This window comes from Aulonocara stuartgranti (assembly GCF_965226115.1).
Source record: "Aulonocara stuartgranti genome assembly, chromosome: 14".
NCBI lineage: Eukaryota > Metazoa > Chordata > Actinopteri > Cichliformes > Cichlidae > Aulonocara > Aulonocara stuartgranti.
The window spans coordinates 34,260,013-34,283,336 of NC_138950.1; the positions used below are offsets into that span (position 1 = coordinate 34,260,013).

Consider the following 23,324-nt stretch of genomic DNA (forward strand, 5'->3'; position numbering starts at 1 on the left):
TGTCTTTGTGCCCCCTTTCCCCTGTTCATGCCCTATCGGCCCCCCTGGCTAAACTTTGCTAGATCCGCCCCTGCACAGTTACCAGCCGTCAGCTACATAGAAAAAGATCCTCGAGTAGAAAGTAATATTAAATAAATTCTAACAACAGCTGATCAAGCTTAAACGTGCTGCTGTTGTTCAGCCGCTGGTTTCCTCTTTCTGGTGCAAAGTGGGCCAAAAGCAAACTACAGACAAGGACTCGCGACAGAAAAGCCGATCAGCTGATCATTAAGCAGTTTCATGATTGAAGTAGCAGCAGGAGAGCGAGAGGAGTCGCTTGTTAAGCTTAACGCAGGAATGCTTTACAAACATTCAGAGATGGACTTACACACTTGCTTTACTTCTCTCGGGATAACTTTGTCGGCGATGAAATGCCGGGTTGCTAGCGAAGCTCCAAATGCTATCCAGACCGCATGCCACAGCCGCTCTATCACGTGATGCATACTGCTCCGACGTGCTAACGTTCTGAGGTGAGTTACGGCGTGTTGCAAGTTTTGTGAGGTGCTTTCGTGATATTTAATGGATCGGATTACATTTTTTATTTTTCTCCGATATCCGATCCAGTAATTTAGGTCAGTATCGGACCGATACCGATATGTAATATCGGATCGGTCCATCTCTAGTGTATATACAATATAGTTCTTACTAATATTACTGCTTCCATTACTGTTATAATTATTATGATTAATTCAACAACTGTAACAAAATAATTTGTCCAATACTGGATCAAAAATTAAAATAAATTGTTATACTGGAATATAACACAGTGAGACATTCTGCTTTCCTTTTTCGTGCTGAGTCAGCACACATACAAGGAAGGTTTGCTCTTCTCTTTTCTTTTGTGTTTGCCTGGGTCAAGATGTTATAAATGGGAAACAAGTGTAAGATGAACTGGAATTTCTCTTGAAATGAACATCCCAGCTGAGGCTAATTTAAACATCCACGCTGAGTGGTTTCCACTGTTACTTTAATGGCCTCAGGTCAGAAACTATCACTCATCTGTAATATGAGAGAATGGTTAATATGCTTTTTATGATGCATCTTTATCTATTTAGGGCTCAAAATCTGTAGGGGAACAGTACAATCAGATCTGGTTTTGAATGAATGACAGAAATTCAAAGCAGCAGGTCATCTATGTTCTATTTAAGCACATAGGAGAAAAAAAGGGACCAGAGTCCAGGTTATTTGGAATTTATGGGTTTATGAGTAATCAAAAGGATGATAACTCATCCCAGAAATAGTCAGATATTTCCCATCTGCGACAGACGAAACAGCTATACCACAGCAAGGCTTAAAAAACTATCTGGAAAAATGGATGTTTGTCATTTCTATTAGAAAATCATATTCACACATGGCCTTACTATGCGTGCAGGTGCAGGAATCACACACCTCTCATATGTGTGATCACAGGCTACCACAGGATACTTAACCTTTGACTTCCACTATCCCTACTCTCTGAAAAACACAGAATCAGAATCAGAAACTTTATTGTCATTGTCACGAGAACAACGAAATGAAGAATGGTCCCCGATCATTGCATCATCCCTAGCAATATCAAAATATAAATAAAACAATAAAATTCAATAAATAAAATAGATAGAATACTTAAAATACTAATAAGATGTAACAGTAAAACATTCACATACATTCCCACACAAATGCTTCAGGCCGTGCATAGATTAACACAAGAGTGGCGTGATGGACATTTTTTTGTAGTATTCAGATGTGTTATTGCAGTTGGATAACAGCTGTGTTTGAGTCTATTAGGCCTTGCTCTGATTGCCCTGTACCGTCTGCCTGAGGGCAACAGTTCGAACAGGGAGTGGCCAGGATGTGAGGTGTCTTTTATGATGTTTTGGGCCTTTTTAAAACAGTGGGCATTGTGTAGAACTTCCAGTGTGGGGAGAGGGCAGCCAGTGATCTTTTGGGCGGTGTTAATGATCCCTTGGAGTGCTTTCCTCTGAGCCCCTGTGCAGCTAGTGTACCAAATACATATGCAGTAAGTTAGAACACTCTCAATGGTGGCTCTGTAGAAGGACACCAGCAGTTTCTGTGTGATGTTATTCCTCCTGAGAATTCTCAGGAAGTACAGTCTCTGTTGGGCCTTTTTCAGCAGCTCGGAGGTGTTCACACTCCAGGAAAGGTTCTCCTCTATATTGACTCCCAGGAAGCGGAAGCTTGCCACCCTTTCTACACAGTCCCCATTTATGAATAGTGGTTGGATCTCTGCCTTTTTCCTTCTGAAGTCTATTATGAGTTCTTTGGTTTTTGAAGTGTTGAGGAGGAGGTTATTGGCCTTACGCCATGCCGTCAGCTGCTCCACCTCGTCTCTGTACGTAGACTCGTCTCCCTTGGTAATGAGCCCCACCACTGTGGTGTCATCTGCAAATTTCACAAAGATGTTGCTGTGGTGGCGAGGAGTGCAGTCGTGTGTGTAGAGAGAGTAGAGCAGTGGACTGAGCACACAGCCCTGGGGTGAGCCAGTGCTAAGACTCAGGGCTGAGGATGTGTGATGGCCAACTCTGACTCTCTGTCTACGGCCCGAGAGGAAGCTGTTGATCCACATGCAGGTGCTGTATGGAAGCCCCAGGTCTTGTAGCTTGGCCACCAGTTTGTGTGGAAGGATGGTGTTAAAAGCTGAGCAGTAATCCACGAAGAGCATCCGCACATAGCTACCATGCTCTTCCAGGTGAGTTAATGCAGCATGGAGTGCTGTGGCTACAGCGTCTTCCGTGGACCGGTTTGCTCTGTAGGCAAACTGGTGTGGATCCAGGCTGCGGGGCAGGGCTGCTGTGATGTGTCTGCGGACCAGCTTCTCAAAGCATTTCATTACCACTGGGGTGAGTGCCACCGGTCTGTAATCATTCAGGCCGGTGATGTGGGGCTTCTTAGGCAAGGGGACTATGGTGGAGGACTTCAGGCAGAGTGGGACAGTCGCCTGTGCGAGGGATTTGTTGAAGATCCTGGTGAAGATCCCAGCCAGCTGTCCTGCACAATCCCTCAATATTCGACCTGGCACACCATCAGGACCCGCCGCCTTCCTCGGGTTAACAGCCTGCAGCATGCGCCTCACCTCGTGCTCTTCCAGGGTGAGGGTGGTGCTGCTATGGGTGGCGTGTTGCTGCTGTGGCTCCAATACCTCCGGTACCCTGGTCTCAAAGCGGGCGAAGAAGATATTCAGCTCCTCTGCCAGCTCCAGGTCACCGTCCGCAGCTCCGAGATTGATCTTATAGTTGGTTAGGTGCTGGATGCCTTGCCACACCTGCCGGCTGGTATTACTCTTCAGATGGTCCTCAATCCTCCTCCTATAGTCCCCCTTTGCCTCTCTGATGCCTCTCTTCAGGTTGGATCGGGCTGTGGTGTAGTAATCCCTGTTCCCTGTTGACTGGCAAACATAGTGGAGGTGGACAGGTGTGTGGTCAACCAGCTGTTTTCAGCACACACCTCTGGTGTATTAATGTGCTTTATCCAGCAGAGTGCAGCAGCAGATTTCTATGTGAGTGTGTGTGTGTGTAATGGAAAGAATTCTGTATGCCCTTTGGCAGTGTCTGCACTCCTGATTCAGGAGTTTCGTACATGTGTACATCTGTAAAAATATATTTATGTTCCGGTCTGTCTGCGCTCTGCCTGTGTCTTTTTTATTGTGAGGTACGTATGGGACAAAACATTACACAGCACATGTGGTGAGTGATGTGGAAAACAACCAGGGGAAGGAAAAAAGAAAGAACCGATGGAGCAAAAGGAAAAATATAAAAGGGAATATGAGAAACAGGAAATTAAATGACAGAAATGGGAGGTCAGAGGAGAAAGAGAAAGCAAAATCTAAGGATGAAGTCAAATCACTCATGTCTGTCACTCCCACTCCACAGCTCCAACACTGTGGGAGAGGAACGTGCCGGGAAACTCAGAGAGGAAAGCAGCATAAAAATCCTGCCGACCTTAAATGACGATGTATAAATGATGAAAAACCAGAGGGATTATCAGCCCGCTTCTACCAACAAACATCTTTTTTTATTTTTTTTCACACTGTTCAATAAATACAAAATGTAAACAAGCTTCATATTCATAAACAACAAAGACAACGGGCATCATGAGATCTGACTGAAATTCAAAACAGGAAGAAGAATAACCAGAGCAGAGCAGAGAAGCGCTGAGATCGACTGGAGGTGTTTCAGACCTCTTGCTGTCGAGCAGCACTGATCCGTACGTGAGCGACAGCGGGTGGAACCACAACAATGAAAGCAGCAGACTGTGGCAGAGAGTTTTCAAACCCTGCCAACTTCACTGTCTTGTACATCTTGTATTGCTTATTATTTATATTCTTTACAGGTAAAAAAAAGGAAACACTTGCACGCGCACACATTCACACTGATTTAAGCTGTGCTTCACAAAGAAGCTCTGTCAGTCAAATACAACTAGCTCTCTCAATATTACCAACATTTAAAAGTCCAGCTGGATTTCTGAACACTGAACAGCGTTATCTGTTTACACCATTTGTCCATTTTTTGTTGAGCTGCTTCCAAAAAAATTACAATTAAAAATCCAACACATGATCAAGGCACGAAAATGAAGGCAGCATATAAGTAAATGCTGGTGGGTCGTCTCCGCAGTTTACATTCCTTCACTTATTGAGTCTTTTATTCCATTTTACAGGCCCGCTGTGTCCACGTTGCCTCGTTACAATCCTGAAGCTGATACAGGGTGGGTGTCAGGGGAGGGGAGGGAGGGAGGAAGGAAGACCTCAGAGAGCAGCTCTGGCTTTTTGTCCATCTTGGACGAATAAGGGAGGCTCAGGGATCAGTGGTGTCTCCAGGTTTGTCTTTTGTCTGGAGCCTTCATCACCATGTCATCTTCTTCTTTGTCATCTATAGATAAAAGCAAAATGTGCTGAGCACCCACGAAACAGGAAGTTGTGCTTTTACACTAACACTGTGCAGAAACAGCTTCCAAGTACAACGTTACCCAGCGAGAAGCAAATTCTTTCAGTGCAGATGTTTACATGTAATTAATAGCTATTTACACTCATCACAGATGTTTTATTACATATAAAGCGACCTTTCAAAAGGTCAAGAGAGTGTGCTTACCGAGACATTCGGGGCAGCAGGAGCCCTCTGTGCGGGTGATGTTGGAGCAAGTCAGTAGTGGACATTGTTTCCTCTGACACTTGGTCACACCATGCTGTGGAGAAAAAGGAAGGATTTGTGAAAATAAGCAACATGTGGCAGTAAAGGTTGTTTGTTTCCTCTGATAACATTAGATATACCTGCTGTATTTTCTAGCTGTAAACTCAACACTGAATAAATGCATTAATTGGGTCTCCTTTTTGATAATTTTTTCAGATTATCTGGCTTTTCAGCTACTAAGCACTATTTTCACTACCCACTCTAGCTAACAGAGTTAACTAACTCCATAAGCTAGAATGAGTACGTAGGATACAAAGTTTTTATTAGAGATCTTAACCGAAACCAGCTGTTGCCCACTGGAGCTGGAAATGAGGATGTTGAAAATAGTGAGAGTTGACCAAACAGATTAACCAATACAGCGAGCTGAGAGGTACTTTAAATACTGAACAGCAAAACTGGGGGATGACTCAACACACGCACGCACACACACACACACACACACACACACACACACACACACACACACACACACACACACACACACACACACACACACACACACACACATTACTGGCTTCAGTTCCTTATCAGATCTTGTATTCGGTTATCTTGAATACATTTAGTCTGAACTCTCTGGAAACTATGATTCATTTCCTTAGTTATATAATGAAAATATCATCTATCATCCATTAAGTATCAGAAAAACCATTAATAATATAAAAGTAACATTTTGGTAAAGTAAGAGAATTTCCTCTTGTGTCATATTTACTTACATCACACCAGCAGTTGATGCACTTCATCTCCCCAAAGAGTGGCACCCAGGGATGCCAGCTGTCGCTGTTGTGGTAGTAGTTCTTGCCAAATTTGCAGTATCTGGGGCTGTCTGCTTGCATCATGTCACTGTGCTCCAGGGCTGCAGTGGTCCTCTCCTCCTGGGGGCACACCTTGCAGCAGTCGGTGGGGTGACGTCTCACTGGGTGACTGCAGGTCAGCATTGGACATGTCACCTTCTCACAGTGAACCTCTCCTGTAGATCCCTATGGATAAAACACAGCCAACAGCAGGAGGTCAGCAGCAATTTTTAACTTCAGCAGCTGACTTGTTGCTTTTTCCACATAAATAGTTTGGACATATCCCAAGAAAGAACTGATGAGAAATGTATTAAGGCTTCACTTTCTTTGGACTCTAATACAAAACAAATGACCCATTAAGAGCCAGAAAGTAAAGCCAGCCAGATGTGAGGGGATTTATTGATATGTATTTACCTTGCAACTGCACACGGCACATTTAATGTAGCCAAAAGGAGGAACAAAGGGGTGCCATGTGGTCCCAGGGGCATGCATCTTCTGGTCTCCTTCGAAGTAACAACCTGACAGAGAGAAAGGGTTACTGAGGACAGTCAGTAAGAAAATCCCTGAAGGAAAAAAATGCAGCACCGAGACATGCAGAAATAAAGGCAAAATAAAAATGAAAGAAGACCTGTTACACGTTTTATTTTTTACATATGCTGTTATGGTAGTTTATCTTTTACACTCGTGTACGTACAAGAGCCTTTAAATGATCATTTTGGTCTGATTTTTGGTTTAGTAAGAGCAGATATCCTCAATATGATCTTAATGTGATCATCTCTGGCACATAGCTCTGGCAAAAACTGCAGAATCCCCACCCACCTGTTGCTCTAATCTCTTTTATGAGGGGCAGCCAATCAGAAAAAAAGCTGACTGAAAAAAAGAGGAGGAACAGAGCTAAAATGACTTTCACTCAGCAAATAATCTGAGGAGCTTTGTCAAGGCCCAGTATTCTTTCAACTCACGCAGAAGTACTAAAGTAAAGATTAAGAAAAAATTATAGGAGATGGAAACAAGCAAAAAAAAGGTCCCTTTTAAAGAATGAGAAAGAAAGAAGAGCTGAGTTATAGACAGAAGAAGTGGTCCCTACCTTCAGGATGTTCATCAACCCTCTCTGGAACTTTCACGTCTTTGAGCTCCTTCGTCTCTGTACAGGAAAAAGGAAATGGAGGAATTAGTTTGAAGCTTTATGATTGCTGTGGGAATAAAATAGATCCACAAAAAGCAATATGAAACCTGATGCTGAACTAAAAACGGGCTAACTCACCATCACAGATGGGGCAGCATTTGCCCTCCGGTTTAATGGTTCTGGAGCAGGTCAACGCCGGGCAGATGACTGGATCACAGATCACTGTTCGCTTCTACAGAAAAAAGCCCACAAAGATTTGACACGGACGTGAATTTTACATGACCTGCTTTTTAAATGTTTTAACATTCTATTAAAATGATTCATTTAAACATCAAAAAAACATTTTTTTGTGTTTCTGGTGTTAACCTGGCAGATGCAGGAGAAACACTTGTCATAGTTGGGCGTCCAGCTGGAACCATGAGGGTAGTGCTGGTTCTCAAAGAAGCAGGTATGGGGGTCTTTTTTTAGCTCCTCGGGGTCCTTTGACAGAAAGTCTTCCAACTCCTCCTCCTCCTCCTCCTCTGCCTCGCTCCTGGTCCCAAACTCGCAGTTGTTTGGCACGTGGACCTGGTGAGAGGGAATGTGTGAGGAAAAGAAAGGAAGCGACAGATGGACATGGAGGCCATGAAAGAAAAAGAAGAAGGGGGAGGGGGAGAAATAACAAGAAAGATGGAAAAAAAAAGAAAACAGGAGAAAGCAAGGTTAGAGCAAGAGTGATGTTGGACACAGCTGACTAAAAACCGGTGTCAAGTCATCTATAGTTAATTGTTCTTAAATGGAGCATTTTTGTGCTCCTGAGCAGATGGCTGTTTATGTGTTGGACCTGTTTCCTATTAAAACAGCTGGATACTTCTGTTCCAAGTGTGTGAGAGAGATCACTCTTCTTAGTTCAACTGTTAAACAACATATTGTTCAACAACTACACCTGCAATGCTGCAGCTAGCTTTGCAAGCAGCTGTGGGCTATGGCTGTGAAAGTGTGTTGTTTTGTGTAGGCTAGTAGGCACTAAGTGGGCAATCACGCAACCTCACAAATACAAGGCTTCTTTAGATTGCTAAAACACATCCAAAATTACACTTCTAAATGTGAAAATCTTAGTGGTTCATCTTTTATATATGACCTGAGATTGAAGTGCCTGTTTTAAAAAAATCCAAAATAAAAACAAACCACAAATTGAGCACGCCAAAGTTGTACATACCTGTCCTCGTATTTCTCCTCTCGGGTTGAGCTTGGTGCTGACCTGGATGAAGGCTGTTCCCTGGTCCAGATGTTTCAGTAATTCAACACTGATGTCCTTTAACACTCCCTGAGCCTTGAGGAGACCAAAAGACAAAAACATTGAGTGGCCTTCTTTACTCCAAATACACTGATGTGCGTAAGGACACATTTATTGTGTACACTGATGTACCTTTGAGCCATAGAAGCCAGTGAGCAGCCTCATGTGGGTGCTATCATCTAGCTCTCCGATCTCAGCCAGTCCGTGGAGGCGGGCGTTCACCGTCAGGTCGTCAGTTTGGCTGAGGCCTGCAACAAGTATCTCATAATGCAGGTGGCAGTATTTGTCCACTGACACCCAGGCGTGGCCAGAAGCACCTGTTCTTACTGGTGGGGACACAAAGTGGCCAGCTAGAGGGGTGGGCAACTCTGGAAGAAGAAGAAGGAAGCAGTTCAGAATATTTGCATGCATATTGGCATGGTTTTTTACATTAATTTCACAACCTTAATCAATGTATACCATGTCTAGGTGCCTCTAGGCCACTATAAGGGAGGGCCTTGATCTGCCCCCGCAGCTCCCCCTCCTGGCTGTGTGCTGTTGCGACATTGATGAAGAGCTCATTCTGCAGCAGCATGTGCATGTGTCGGGCCTCCAGGCGGCTCCAGCTTCCTATCGCCTGCCCCGTGGCCTTGCTGAACTCTGGCGTTAAATCGCACAGGATGGAGCGCTTGTTTCTCCTACGTGGCTTCAACTCGATGGTGAGGCTGACAACATCGCTGGTGAGCCCTGTGACCTGAACCTGAAGAAGAGGAGAGAAAAAGGTTGAAGTCTAATCACTGTCAGTGTTGCCTGTTTTATTCTAAGGGTGAGGGTTACTGCTGATCTCTCTGTGTTTATGCTTTCCATGTATACATGGAAACATACAGGGTGGGGAGGCCCCAGAACAGAGTCACACTAAACCACATGGAAATAATAATCCTATTTTGACTAAAGTACCTTGACAGAAATGCAGCTGGACCTCTTGCAACACTCAAATAAAATTTGAGTCAAATCCAGTCAAAATATGTATTGCAAGACACATTTGTGAACAACAACAACCCTGCAAAAGTGAGCAGACTCATACCTGGTACTGCAGCGTTCCATTATCATGGAGGTTGAAGATAGCAGATCCCACACCTCCCGTCTTCCCTGGGATCAATGCATCACTGCTGGACATCACACTCTGAATAGCTGAGCCAGAGAAAGACAGATTCATATCAAAAGTCCACTTCAGAGCACATTCCTGCTCACACTACTTATCTAAAATCTGTCACATTCAAGTTTTCTGAGAATAAAAAATATTACAGCCACATACCCATGATTTTATCCATTTACTGAAAAAGAGTCATTGAGAGGGCAGATTAAATTGGACAACTAGTCAGGAGGCGTGTCTGCTTGTGTGGCACTCAGGCCAAATACATATATGTTAGCACACGTGCACACACACACACACATGCATACAATAACCCACCCAAGATTTAAGCTTCAAAATGAGGTAACCTTGGCTGAATGCAGAAGGCTTAAAAGAGTGGGCTGAGAGGACAGAAGGGAATGAGTAAGAGAGAAGAGTGCTGAGAAAAACATCTGAAAATGACACAGACAGAAAGAAGCCAGAGAAGAGGAAAGATGCCAAAGAGGACAGCAGATGATGGGATAGAGAAATGAAGGGAGAGAGAGTGGGAATGAGAGTGGGAAAAAGTGAGAAGGAGGGGGGGATTGGGTTTGAATTCTTCAGACATAATATCAAGCTGTTAATCACAGGACTGGAACACTGGCAGGGAAACCCACGTCCTGCAGACTGTGACCTTGGCAGTGCAACTGTGTGAGTGACTATGTGAGTGTAAATATGTTACAAACCAGCATCTTCATACATATGTGTCTGTGTATTACAATAAATGTTTCACGCTAATGTGAAATGTCCAAATATGCATTGCACTGAAAGACTGTGTGCATGCTTTAACTGTTTCAGACGATTAAGCTGTCCACAACATTCCTCCAGCCATTCCCCGCGCGCACACGCACACACACACACACACACACACACACACACACACACACACACACACACACACACACACACACACAACAGTCTTGGTGGGCCACCAAGTCAAACAGAAGGTCTGTAAACATGGTTTTCCCCCAGCGATAATACTTGAAAGAACCCAGACAGAAAAAAAGTATTTATAGAGGTGAATGACAAAAACAGTCCACAGATGGACGAGCAGCAAACCAACAAACATGTTCTCAGCAGCCTCATTGTCTGGTGCCTTAACACTGCTGGTGACATGTAGGCGAGGATGGACCGATTGCAGTAAATACTTACTATCACAAGATTTTCTGCCTGTGATGAAACCTGAGATTTGCCTGGGATCCTGACCCTCGGCGGCCACAGCGATCTCTAGCTGACCGCGAGATAACCAGAACAACTCACGACTCTTCAGATCTGTCAGCACCTCTGCAAAGTCCGGATCCTGCACACATTGAAAAGTACGAAAAGTTAAATGTGGATAAATATAAAACCATTTTCCTCTTAAAACAAATGCCTTTTCAAATGCTAGCAATAAAAATGTCACATTATGCCTTTTTGGATGTTGTTGACAGGATGTTGGTTCAACACTGGCATGTTACCAGAGTAACGAAACCTCAACTTATTTAAACCAGTTTCCAGCTAAAATAAAAAAAGTTTCTTCATTTTGGGATAATTAAAATGTGATCTGCAGCACAGAGAGCAAAAACAAAAGCCGAAAGACAGTGAAATTGGCTTAAGATAAAATAAATAGGGCAGTCAGAAAGGAATCACGAAGTCAGAACGCATCAAGGGCACAAATGGCTTTCTTACAGAAAGAACACAGATTTAAAATTGCCCCCACTCATACATGCACACTTAAAACTTGAGGCAAAAAATATGGCTTGAATTGCCTTAAAAAGTTTCATACTGAGAGAAATTAGATTTAATGCAGGCTGACCGGTCTCCAAGAAGACGTTGAAAAATGTTGGATTAATAGGACAGATGCACACGAGTGTTGGAGAAATGTTACTTTTATGACCTGTGGGGCCGCAGTTCAATATAAATACACATGTACCATAAATCCACACAGCGAGGGGCTAAAACAGAGTGGGAATGGCGGGGGGTGGAGGGGGTGAATGGACACAATTATGAGAGAGGAGGAAATGTGTTGTACAAATAAAGCCAATTATCTTCATCATCATTGCCCAGCTAGAAATAGTGTATGATATGTAATTCATAGTTAAAGTGTGTGTTTTGCGTGTATTTTTCATGGACAGTCTCTCAGAGAAAGAGAGGTGCATCGGCCCTTCACGCAATTCCTGGCAGAATTAAAAACAGGCCCGCCTTTCATCACTCCTCCTCCTCCTCCCTCCATCCATCTCAGCCCCGCAGACCACTAACCACTGACATGTGTGAGGAGTGTGTACGCAGTGCATCCTCTTTACCTCCCTCCTACCCTCCCCTCTTTTCGTCTCCCAGACGTCTCACGTCTGTCTCATGCAAAACTACTTGCTAACTTTCTCCCCTCTAGTTTCCTCTCCATCCAGTTTTTTTTTTTAGTCTTGTCTTTTCTGTGATCAGAGCAGCGGCAGTGGCAACATAACTAGGATGTGGTGACAAAACCACATCCATCTCTGAGAGAAGGAGGCGTGGGATGTTCTGTGTCCTAAGTTTTTTAGTGAAAACAACACTGCTCCTCCCCCAGTCACCTTTTAACTTTTAGTCTGTCTCAGATATAAATACATCTATTTTACTTTACCCAAAGTGCCCACTTATTTTACTTGGTGATGGATTGAAGAACATCTATGGCTCTTTTTGAGTACAAAATATAATACCTGTCAACATTTTTCAAAATCTGGCATTTTATTCAGTTCTTTTTCATTTAATTTTCAGCATAATACCCAAATATTTTGTGAAACTGTGACATTAAACTAAAAATTTCCCCTCAATATGCACAGTAACTACCTGTCACTTACGGATGGATGCATTATTTAAAAATAACATTTTTAAATAATTTCCCAGAAGAAACATGAAGAAGAAGTGAGTCTTAAAAAGGAGTGTTGCGAGGTGTGAAATGGTGGCTACACCAAGCTGGGTACTCACATGAGACGTGATGTTGGCTCGGATCTCTCTCAGGATGTGCTGCCGGCACAACAGTTGGACTCGGATGGGCACCAAAATGGGGTCTGAGAAGAGACAGAGTTGTCTCAGTGTCACTCTTTTACATTCCTTGACTTTCATATTAATGGATCTACATTTATAGAAAGATTTCAAGTGAACTTTCTCCTTCCTCTCACCTCTATCTCTGTGTTGGATGAGGCCCTGCAGGATGAGGATGAAATGGAGGTTGTTCTCAGTGTCACTCAGCGTCAACATAGCAATGCCTCCCATGGCTGAATTCTCTTCCTCTGACGTCAGTATTGAACTGAATGTCTCTGTATGTAACACATGTGCACATTAGATCTGCATTCTCTTACAGGACTTGTAAACAAAGCCGGCACATTTTAGCTACATTAATCCACGCGAAGCCTTTTAAGATTACATGAAAATATACACGGCTCTGCTGCTTTGTAAATATTGGGCTTCTTGTGTACTGTGACACAAAGACAAAGGCGTACACATGTCTCAAAAAAAAATGAGCCATTAGAGAGCTACAGCATCCCACATGGATACACACCAGCAAACAGTGCTCTGTGTTTGATGATCCTTCCCTCCACTTCGTCTCGTTGGCCTGTGGACGTGGACATACTGATGTGCATCTGCTCAGACTGCAGCTGTCGCAGTAGAGGCTCAGCCACGTTCTTCCATACTCCACAGATCTACACACACAGAAGCAGGTAGGTGCTTAAAAGATGGAAATCATTTTATACTTCTTCAGGATAGCATGCATGTGGCAAAAACACATATCAGACACCACAGGCACATCTGTTGAATACATCCAACCATTGTATTCTCAATCCTGGGCTGCAAAGCTTCAACATAAAACCTCTCCCTGAGAGCAGAGGGAAGAAATGTGGCGTTGTGCCTGTGCCTCATAACTCAAGAGTTCAGTGGTAATCTCCATTTTAATTAGCGATGTTCTCTGTCCCCCTGCTAAGCAGTGATGTAACATGTGAAAAATCCTCTCTTTCCCCAAAGTTTTGCTTAAGCAAAACCCCCTTCCTTTTCTCATGCCAGAGTGTTTTCTCTAAGGTCCTCTGGCGCTTGACGCTGCCATTTATCTAAAAATAATAACAGGCCCAATTTCTGGGACCTGCATTTAGGGGGCTCCTGCCTCACTGAGCAGGCAGTTCAGGTCTGAAATGGAAAGTGGAGATGTGTGTGTTTTGATGGGAAATGATGCTTAGTGACAAGAGTCAGACCTCGAGGAGCATATGGACATGCATGCACATTTAATACTGTTACATCAACATATCAGTTTACTGATTTATCTGGATAATGCTAGCCTGCTATTAACCTTAAAAACCTGAACGGCCACGTGTTGATGCTAACCGCAATCAGGCTGACTCTGTCATATTTAAGAATGGGCAATGGAACAGAGAAGAAGTGTCACCGCATGTGTATTTGGCTGTCAGCGAGTGTGTTTATTGTTTATTATTGCAGAGTGAGTTATGAGTGAAGAAGTGGCAGGGTGAGTGCTCATTACACCGGTGCTTAGTTTCCCTTTCTGTCCAGGAGCACTCACGCACATGTAACAGGATGTGAGGAGATGATTTTCTATTCTTACCATGTCGGAGTCTCCCTTGGGGACTCTGTACTCGAAAGCAGGGGTCCCATCTGAGTCCAGGAAGACAATCTTAGTGGGATGGCCCATTCTGGAAAGCCAGAGGGAAATGTAAGCGAAATGCAGGCAGAAAAGTTGACAAACTTTTAATTTATTGAAAATAAATCTTTTTTTTTCACCAATTCCAGTTTTATATTCTATTATACTGACTGCTACTCAAAAAACAAAGTTTGTTTTTACAAAAAATAAAAATATATTAACACAGGAGGTTTGTTTGGAATAAGCTGGAAAGGCGCTGGAATAGTTAGCAACAGGCACTGATATTAGCGTACCTGATCTTTAAAAAAAAGAACAGAACGACATCTGAAGAGAAGCAAAGAGTCTCACCTCTGGTATGTGATGGAAAAGGTCAGGCTGCTTCTGGTCAGAGTAAAGCGAGCTCTGGCAACTCCACTGGAGCTGGGCAGCCACGAGTCCTTCAGTCCTGTCAGCACTGCTACAAAGTCTGCACCACAACAGAATGTTTCATGAGCTGTAGTGTTTTATTCAGGCTCTGTGTCATGTGTGTTCAGGACAATTCTGTCTATTTGTAAGCAGGTGCTCCATATGTACCTGTGCGGCTCTCCCCAGGCCCCACGTCCTCAGAGCTCAGGTAGGATCTATCATTGTATGACTTGTGGAGTTCTTCCTCTCGCTCTTTGCTCTTTCGGGGGAAATATTCAAAGGAGTTCAGCACAGAGTCAATCTGTTTTTTACCACCTATAAAATAAAATAAAAACACTGAAAGTCACTAAAAGAATCTGTAAATTACTGTCAAATAGTGTATAAGCAAATAGACAGTTTCCCAAACTACTGTATTGAAATGTACACTGGCTATACACTGCAAATGTAAGTAATGACCTTGTGTAATTTCAATGATAATATAAGCATGTAAATTTGAAAAAAGTTTAAATGAAGAATGAAGGTAGAATTAAGTTATCTGTACTCTTTGCCTGCATTTATTTCATTTGTACTTTTTCTCACGGGAATAAGTTCAGTTAGGTTATGTTTAGTCTTCTTGTGGATGTGTAATGTGGTTTCCACTGTTTGTGTGGCTAAGAACACTCTAAAGGGTTAGCCAATAACACATGAATAGGACACATGCATGGGAAGAAAAATAAGATGTTTGTCTTTTAACACATAATATAAATCCTGTGTATAATAAGAGTGCAAAAGTTTAAAAAAAAGTTAAATCAAGTTTTTTTTAATTTGATATACTATAATTGGTATATTCTTTTGGAGGCAATGAGTCTGCATATTTTTAAGTAAAGTCAACGTGTCAAAATCAGACAGTGTGTGACTTATCCCACTTCAGTAAATACAAAAGTAAGAAAATGATGTAAATAAACATGTGGTGTAACTCAACTAAATACGAATAAGAAACATTAACTTAAGGTGTTTATTTTGACTTGTGAAATACTTCAGGATGATAAGTCATATGAACTGCACACAGCACGCCAGAGTAAAAGAGCTCTTATTTGAGCCACAAGTTCTTACATAAGTGAAGCCAAGTCATCAAACTCTGGAAAAAACCCCAACTGCTATTAACTACTTTTATGGTACTGAGATTTCTTTCAGCATCTGCCTTTGAAACAGTGTCAGTACCTGGCAAGATAAACAGCATAAAGACAAACATTTGAAAACACATTGTGCCAAAGTCTGGTTCACACATGACAATAAAACACTGGCTGCTGTGTTTTAAGAATGGATGGAGTGCGAAGCATGTGGATAAAGGGATCGGACAGTGACAAATCTAGGCTGATCATGGCAGGTAGAAATTCCAGAAGAATGAGCAGAGACGGGAGGAAACAAATGAGGCAGAAGACGTCAGACACCACTTATTTCTTGTTTCTCAGCACGAGGTTGTCTCTTGCAGCAGAGGAGTTTAAGGAGAATTGGGAGCGACACTGGCATGCGATCCTAACAATGACCTGCTGTTTCACACAAACTCTCCTGATGCTATGTGTGGCCTTCGCTGCTTTGCACACACACACACAGACAAAAAGTGACACATAAAGCCCTGCTCATTCAGCCAAATACAGCCTCTCTGATATGTTCTTTGAGAAAGCAATCCACACACTGCCTCTTACTCACTCAAACGCTATTTCACCAAGGCTTTTTTTCCCTGAGGAACTCAACTGGACTGTCTGCTGTGTGATTCACACACACACACACACACACACACACACACACACACACACACACACACACACACACACACACACACACACACACACCACCTAAAACTCATCTCCAATCTCATAATTCCACTGCTCTACTGGGCACGCTGAAGCCCTTCTGGGCAGCATCACTCTCACTTCTCCCCAGTTGGTAATACTACATGCTCAGGTGCTCACACACACACTTATACACCCACCATTTTCCAACACTTACATAAATATACCAGGTGCAAGGTTGTCAAAGCTAAGACAAACACACTCAACCTTTTCCTTAAAGCTTGACCACAACAGACACGCACACACATATATAAACACACAGTGTCTCCACAGTGTTTTACCTTTACTTTCCATTCCATTACCACACATGCCATGGAGAAAAACACCCATGGAGAATAACACTGCAGCATGAAGGCCCACCCTTTGTGTGTGTGCGTGCGTGTGTGACCATGTGTAAAGCAGCTCTGACTCCCTAATAGGGTGAGACTGTGTGCGCAGCAGTGTGCAGACAAGGTAAGTGACTATGTGAGAATGAGGCTAAATAGGTGGGTGGTGCTTTCAGCTGAGACTGGTTGGAGAAAATGTCCATTTGATGCGGCTGAATGGAAAATCAATTGACTCGCTCATTGTATTCAGCAGCTGTTCTGACGGCGAACAAGCTTACCCAAGGAGGGAAGAAAAACAACAACAACCAAGGAAAAGTTATAGAGAGGAAGAAGAAAAAGAAAGAAATAGAAGTTGAACGGAATAAACAAAAAGAAAGTTGAAAAAATTGCTCTTGTGACAAAAGGGGGGAAACAACTGCTCTCTCCACATACAGTTTGTTTACTGAATTAAGAATGTTCATGCTTGTTTATTCAGCTGCCTGTTTTTCGTGTGTTTAGGACTACTAGAATGGCTTGACATCTACAAAAGCTGAGAGCAGCATTTGAGCTGAGAGGATGATTACCTTGAAGACAGGTTTTGCAGCAGTGACCCGCCAGCTGGACGGGATTGTCGCAGTCCAGGGCCGGACAGTCCTGTTTTATGTTTTTGCAGTTTACCTTTCCCGACACCTTACCACGGCGACTCTTTTGCTGCCAGAGAAAAATAAAAACAAACACACACACATTAGTCAGCTCACCTGGAGTTACAGCTTACTGCAGGGGAAAAAAGTCAAACACAACATGTGGAGTGAGATCACACTAAGCCAAAACTTACAGGTTCACAGTGGCACTGGACACAGTGCATGATGCCAAAGGGCTCCCCCAGGTCTGGGTGCCACTTGTCCTCCAAGGAATAAAAGCGACCTCCAAATGAGCATCCTGCAATGCAAACGGTGTTGATTACACACAGCAAAAATTAGGCGATTACAACCTCATTTCTTTGGCTCTTTCCAAAATAAAGAACTTGATTAGAAAAGCAAAACGATATGCTTAAAAAAATGTTTTTCTTTTTGAGATATGCCAAAATTAATTAGGGAACACAACAACAACAAAAAAACTTTAAAAAAAAAAACATTTTAAAAGATAAGCTGGACTTTCTGATATTTAGAGTTTTCCTACTATGTTCTGTTATAAGTGGTGGAACCTCATATTAAACATGGGCAATGTTTTCAAGGCCGAGCATAAGGCAAATAAGGATTATATTGAACGGAATATCATGCAAAGCTATTCTAGTAAGTTCTAGTAATAAAAAATTAAAACATTTAAAAATAAAAAACACACAACTTAAAAAATAAGGATAATACTCCACTTTAATAGCAAGAAAAAGACTAACTCATTTTTATGACAAACCACAGATACCAGACCACGAGTGCCATTTGCATACTTAAAAACAAATAAATCCCACACATGAGCTCACTGCCCAGACTTGCTGGAAGCTACCAAAACTCCCTGGATGCCTCAAATTTTGGAACTCGAGCTTTGCATCCTGTCTGACCTAAATGATCCAGAGAGAAGTTCCACTCAAACTTTTATCAGAGATTCCCAGATTCCCCAGAAACACACACACGTCTTAATTAATTCAGTGGGCATATTATAAAGATTATACAGTATACTGAACTTCTAGTGAAAAGGATTTTTACAGTACATGATGAGTTCAGTCTACTTTGAAATGAAAGTGAACAATGGGCTGCAACTCTTCCCATATTTTGCCCAAAGTGGATGCGAAGGAACTCCAACACTCTTGCAGAACATGTGAGCCTTTCACTTTAAACCCAGTGTGCTGGAGCAGAGCTACGGCTATAAAATACACATCCATGTCCTAATATGTAGGGACGGGGCTGTATATTGATGTTACAGGGGATAAAAATAGCTTTCAGTGTTGTTATTACTAGGCTGCACTCATAATTAAGTGTTTGTCACGCCGAGTTACCGCAGGAGTATTATAATTATTTTTGGTTAGGGTGACTGTATGTGGTGTGTGCACGCACAAACTTGATGTTACCCTGGCCAGCTTCACTCGAGCTGATGGCTCTCCCCCGCTCACGGCTACCAAGCTGGTTCGCATTATTCTTTCATTAAAGTTACTGCACACTTTAAACAGTCCAGTCGAGTTAAAGGGAGAGCCAAACAGAGAGCCTCGCCACTCCGCGCTGCGCTCAAATAGAGGAGGAGGCTCCGAGGAGCCAGCGGTTGTAATGGAAAGTCGATTGATTTGAGTTTCCAACATGAAATTACACGTTATAACGGGGTGGTTAACGTGGAGTTCCCGCTGCTCTGTGCTCCAGAGTAGTTACCTTATAAAAACCGCGGCGAGCTTATGTACGAAGGGGCTTTCACATATGAATAAAAGACATCGACTGCGGTTATGACTCACATGTTTGCCGCTGGTTTACACATGAAGCAACCTGGAACCGGGAGAGGAAACTAGAAAAAAACGACTGTGTACTACTGCAGCGGAAAAAGCTAACTTTTAAATGTCGAGATTTAACGGTCTTTAAATGTTAGCTAGCTCCGCTATCGGCGCTGCTGTCGCGTGCACAGCTAGAGGGGTGAACTGGGGTCATAACCCCACACCCACGAAACAACTCACGGAAAAATAGACATTTTAACAGTAAGTAATTTTATATCAAATTATGCACATTTTTTAAATACATTCTTCATATAAAAAAAGAAATAATTAATAACAAAAGTTTTAAAACAAACAAAACTTTTAAATTGTTAATTAGCTGCTGCTCAGTGCTGCCCCCTGGGTCACAAACTGTTTACACAGCAGGGGTTATCTGATTTGGAAGCCTGAAACTGATGCTAACAAATGCAGCTTAGGTAGCCAACTTCTTCAGAGGCTTTCAAAGCGTGCGGCCATTTTTATAGCTATTGCTGGTATAAAAAAAAAACGAGTATACTCCAGCTGCCAGCTCAATTCTGCAACACCGCTTTTCTTACGTGGCTTTTCTTACGTTTCCAAAAACAACATACCTGATGTTCCTTTGAAGGGCAGCGGTTCTCTCTCGGGCTGGATGGGCAGAGAGGGAGACTTGAGCCGTGAGGCCGCTCCTCCGTGCAGCCACCACGCGCAGCTCAGCGCGCAAAGCAAGGAGTGGAGTGCGCAGGGAAGCAGCATCACAAACCTCCGCAAAGGACTCCCTTCAAAAACTTCCGAGAAACCGGCTCCTTTAAACCGGGAATTACAGTAATGAGAGGGAATAAAACGTTTCCTCCTTATAACAAAACGTCCTTTGTCGTTAGATGTGAACGTCCGCTGTTGAGAATCATCCGAGTTTCGGCCAGACAAAAAGTTTTCCGTGAGCAGGGCAGTACTTGCACCGTCTTTCCTCGGTACCAGCGGTCTCTTCGCCTTGTCTCGTTTGATTTTATAGGCTGCTTCCCTGACAGCTCCAAACAGCCGGGAGGAGGAGGAAGGGGGAAGATGAAGGGTGGGCCGGGTGATGGGTGAGGGGGTGGATGATGGACAGGGCAATCGACACCCCTATCAACTCAATACGCTGTCGAAACGACTGGGCAGTTACAGCAGTGTGTTTCAACACACATATCTGAGACGAGGTGACGGCATAAATATCTTTCCTGTCATTGAATTAGCTTGGTAAATATTTTTTTTTCTGGTTGTTGTTAAAATAAAATAGCTTCTCTGCAACACCCCCCTCCTATTTTTTTCATGTTGCATGTTTGATGTTGAGGTTATAAAGGACCGTGGGTGCTTTTAATAAAGTTTAATACGCTGCTGCTTCGATATTAAATGTGCCAGGTATAATTGTTTTTTGTGTGCCAATCCCGTGCGTGGGAGTTATGCTGCTCTCTTGATTTAGTTCTTGTGTAATTGAATCAGTATTGGTGTTATTTAGCGGTGATTACCTATTTATCTGTCCGTTTCCCCAACTTTAATCATTTGGCCTTTGCGCACATTAAAGCGCTGTGCCGTAAGATAAAGTCTAATCTGCTCACCGCGATGAGCGGCACGCTTTCAGCCATCTGACGCCCACGGACATGAGCCACGAGCTCTGGGGAGAAAGTGGGAATCTCCAGCTCATGTACAGTAAGGAATGTGTAAGTGTCCGCTGTTTTCTGTTCCCTTATTTTTTCAAGTGCGTTTGGCGCTGAGACCTAAGTGACTTAACAGAAACAAATGAAAATAGTTGGAATACCTCATGGCAAATTTCTCCTGGCCCTTCTGCAGACCTCTGTGTCCCTCTCCCGCGCAGTTTCCCTTTGGCTTGTCTCGAAGCCATGCCTGCTTGAACGATTCCACTTAAAATCACATGTATTTTAAAATAAAATGTATTCATTTGTGGATGTGTTGGGGGCTATTTAACATAAAGTCTTTAAAAAAAATTCACCACGTCAACAACAAGTGAATTTTATTAGGGACTATTTAGCCCTGGGAAATATCTCCATCAAACACAAGTAGCGGTTTACAGTCCAGTTCCTCACTGTGGTCCCTACAGAGGGGAGCCCAAAACAAACTGGTCAGGTTTACATTACAATAGTGCTGCTTTGGTTTATACCACAGGGTTCAGGAAAGGTCAGGCTTTGTCAGAATGTTACCAAGCTTTCTGTGTTCACAGTTCACCTGGTAGTTTGTGTCTCATTTTGCTCTTCTTTCCTATCAAATCCACACACCCCACTGATGCACAGCAGCATTGTGCACTCCGCTGTATATTATGTACCCCCTCCTATACCAGAAATCGACTGCAAGGGCCATTAATATTACCTCCATATTAAATCGTTGCGCAAAATGTGCTAAATCTGTATGGCTTCGCTGGTAGATGTGTTTTCGCCTCTACGCACCATTTCAAACTCCTCCGTGGATTACTTTGTCCACACATAGGCTAGAAAATGCATTAATATTGATAGCTCTATTAAACCGTTACATTAAAAAAAGCGCCAGTTTCATTCATTCCGTGCCAAAGGCGCAGGCAAGGTGTTATTTTTTTATACATGTGTCACATTACATGGCCTTTAGGAGCCACTTCCACCCGAGTGTGAGGATTTACGCGGCTCCCCCCATCGCAACTGCCCAACCCTCTTTCACCTCAGCAATGGGACTCAATGATGGGCTATTTGCTCTTCATGATAGGGTGATAAGCGACTCTTTTCTTCTGCGCTGCAAAGTGATTAATTAAGCAGACGGGATGGCAAATCGTCTATATAAAAAACCCCGCAGTGTACAGCCCCCCATACTGACAGCGGGTTTTTGTGTATTGGAGGTGTCCTGCGCTTAAAATCAGTCTGGCACCTCTGTTTCATAGTACTTATAACACGACATTTCTCTGGGGTCTCACCGTCATTCTTTTCGACCATCAACCAAAAGATCACAAATACACATTTAAGTTTCAAGGTGTCCGCTCTGCTCTGAGCGGAACTTTTATTTTGATGGTTTGTAAGGCTGGCAGGGGGAACGCTGATCGAATAGTTTAATCCTTCGGTGAGTTAAATCAGTCCTCACCTGCAGTATTTTATTTTATTTTTATCAGGGGAAAATCGTCATATTTCCTAACTAAAATCGGACTTTTAGGTTCAGAAATAAAAGCAAATGATCAATAAAGTCATAATTCGTGTATGTTTTATCAAGAGACACATTTAGAAAAAATAAACCTGAGCATGTTTATAATGACGTATTTATGACCTGTTGCTGATAACTCGCAAAGATTCGATCGCATTGTAAATCTTTTTTTAACGAGTGTATCTTGGCCTCAGATCCTTGGATTCCCCTCCACCGCAGAATTTATAGGGTCGTGTAATGGTCATTATTCGGTATTAATTACAGATTGTTTCCTGGATAAAAACAATGATCTTGGATTGATCACTGTCCCTCATTAATCTTTAAGGCTGGAGATGAGCGGACTGGAAAGGAGAGGCTCAAAAGTCTTAAATCATCTCTAATTTGCCACGAAAGGTTACAGCCCAATAAAAATCGATTAACCGTGGATATGGATGCTGGCAGCTCTGTGCGGTTCTGATATAATTAAAAGCAGACATGGTGCTCTCTCTCTCTCTCTCTCTCTCTCTCTCTCTCTCTTTTATTAAGATTCCCGCTCCGCTGTACGGGGAGCTTTCTCAGAAGAGTGCGCAATAACCTGATATGAAACACTGCTGGCACGGAACGGCCGTGGATGTTTTTTACGTGACACCATTACAAGGACATTATTAAAAGTTCTCAGCGATCCTGCTGCGCGCGCCTGGGTTTGCGAGGGAGGGGGTGGTCAAGGGTGGGTATCGGCTGTCAGTCACGCATAATAAAGGTTTACCCATGAATACGCTCATGGATACTTTCCTCTGTAACGGAGAGCAAATCGCTGTGTATTTGCTCTTTTTTTCACGCCAGACGACCACAGCTTCATCCTACCCCCACCTCCACATCCAGACTCAGAGCGCTCACTCAAGGGGGGGGGGGGGGGGGGGGGCAGGCATCCTGTTTGCTGCTCGGAGTGACCGAAGGTGTGAATATCAGTCAGCCCTGGATGCCCCGCTCATGCACCTCCCTTTCAGTCACCACCTGTTCCCAGACTCGATGTGCCTCCACGCGCTCACATTGAGAAGCG

General features: G+C 43.1%; 1 protein-coding gene across 1 annotated transcript; it reads right to left on the minus strand.

Annotated features, from left to right (window-relative positions):
- Window positions 1-4,036: 4,036 nt before the first annotated feature.
- On the minus strand, window positions 4,037-20,423 carry chrd (chordin). The gene is made up of 21 exons (XM_082502248.1): window positions 19,744-20,423; window positions 17,543-17,646; window positions 17,292-17,418; window positions 14,739-14,885; window positions 14,514-14,631; window positions 14,130-14,217; window positions 13,080-13,221; window positions 12,700-12,837; window positions 12,506-12,588; window positions 10,718-10,865; window positions 9,479-9,585; window positions 8,875-9,154; window positions 8,548-8,783; window positions 8,338-8,451; window positions 7,506-7,706; window positions 7,278-7,371; window positions 7,101-7,157; window positions 6,428-6,531; window positions 5,936-6,199; window positions 5,124-5,217; window positions 4,037-4,904 (listed from the first exon to the last, which is right to left on the minus strand). Exons 1-21 carry the CDS (start codon window positions 19,886-19,888, stop codon window positions 4,837-4,839), a joined length of 2,859 nt encoding a protein of 952 aa, XP_082358374.1. The 5' UTR covers window positions 19,889-20,423; the 3' UTR covers window positions 4,037-4,836.
- Between the last annotated feature and the right edge of the window lie 2,901 nt (window positions 20,424-23,324).

Excerpts from the sequence above, each read along its gene's own strand:
- chrd (XM_082502248.1), bottom strand. The coding sequence starts at position 19,888 with ATGCTGCTTCCCTGCGCACTCCACTCCTTGCTTTGCGCGCTGAGCTGC. Across the intron at positions 12,589-12,699 it reads CATCCAACACAGAGATAGAG|ACCCCATTTTGGTGCCCATC; the intron begins GTGAGAGGAAGG and ends GTCTCTTCTCAG. Across the intron at positions 10,866-12,505 it reads GAGCCAACATCACGTCTCAT|GATCCGGACTTTGCAGAGGT; the intron begins GTGAGTACCCAG and ends CAATGTGTGCAG.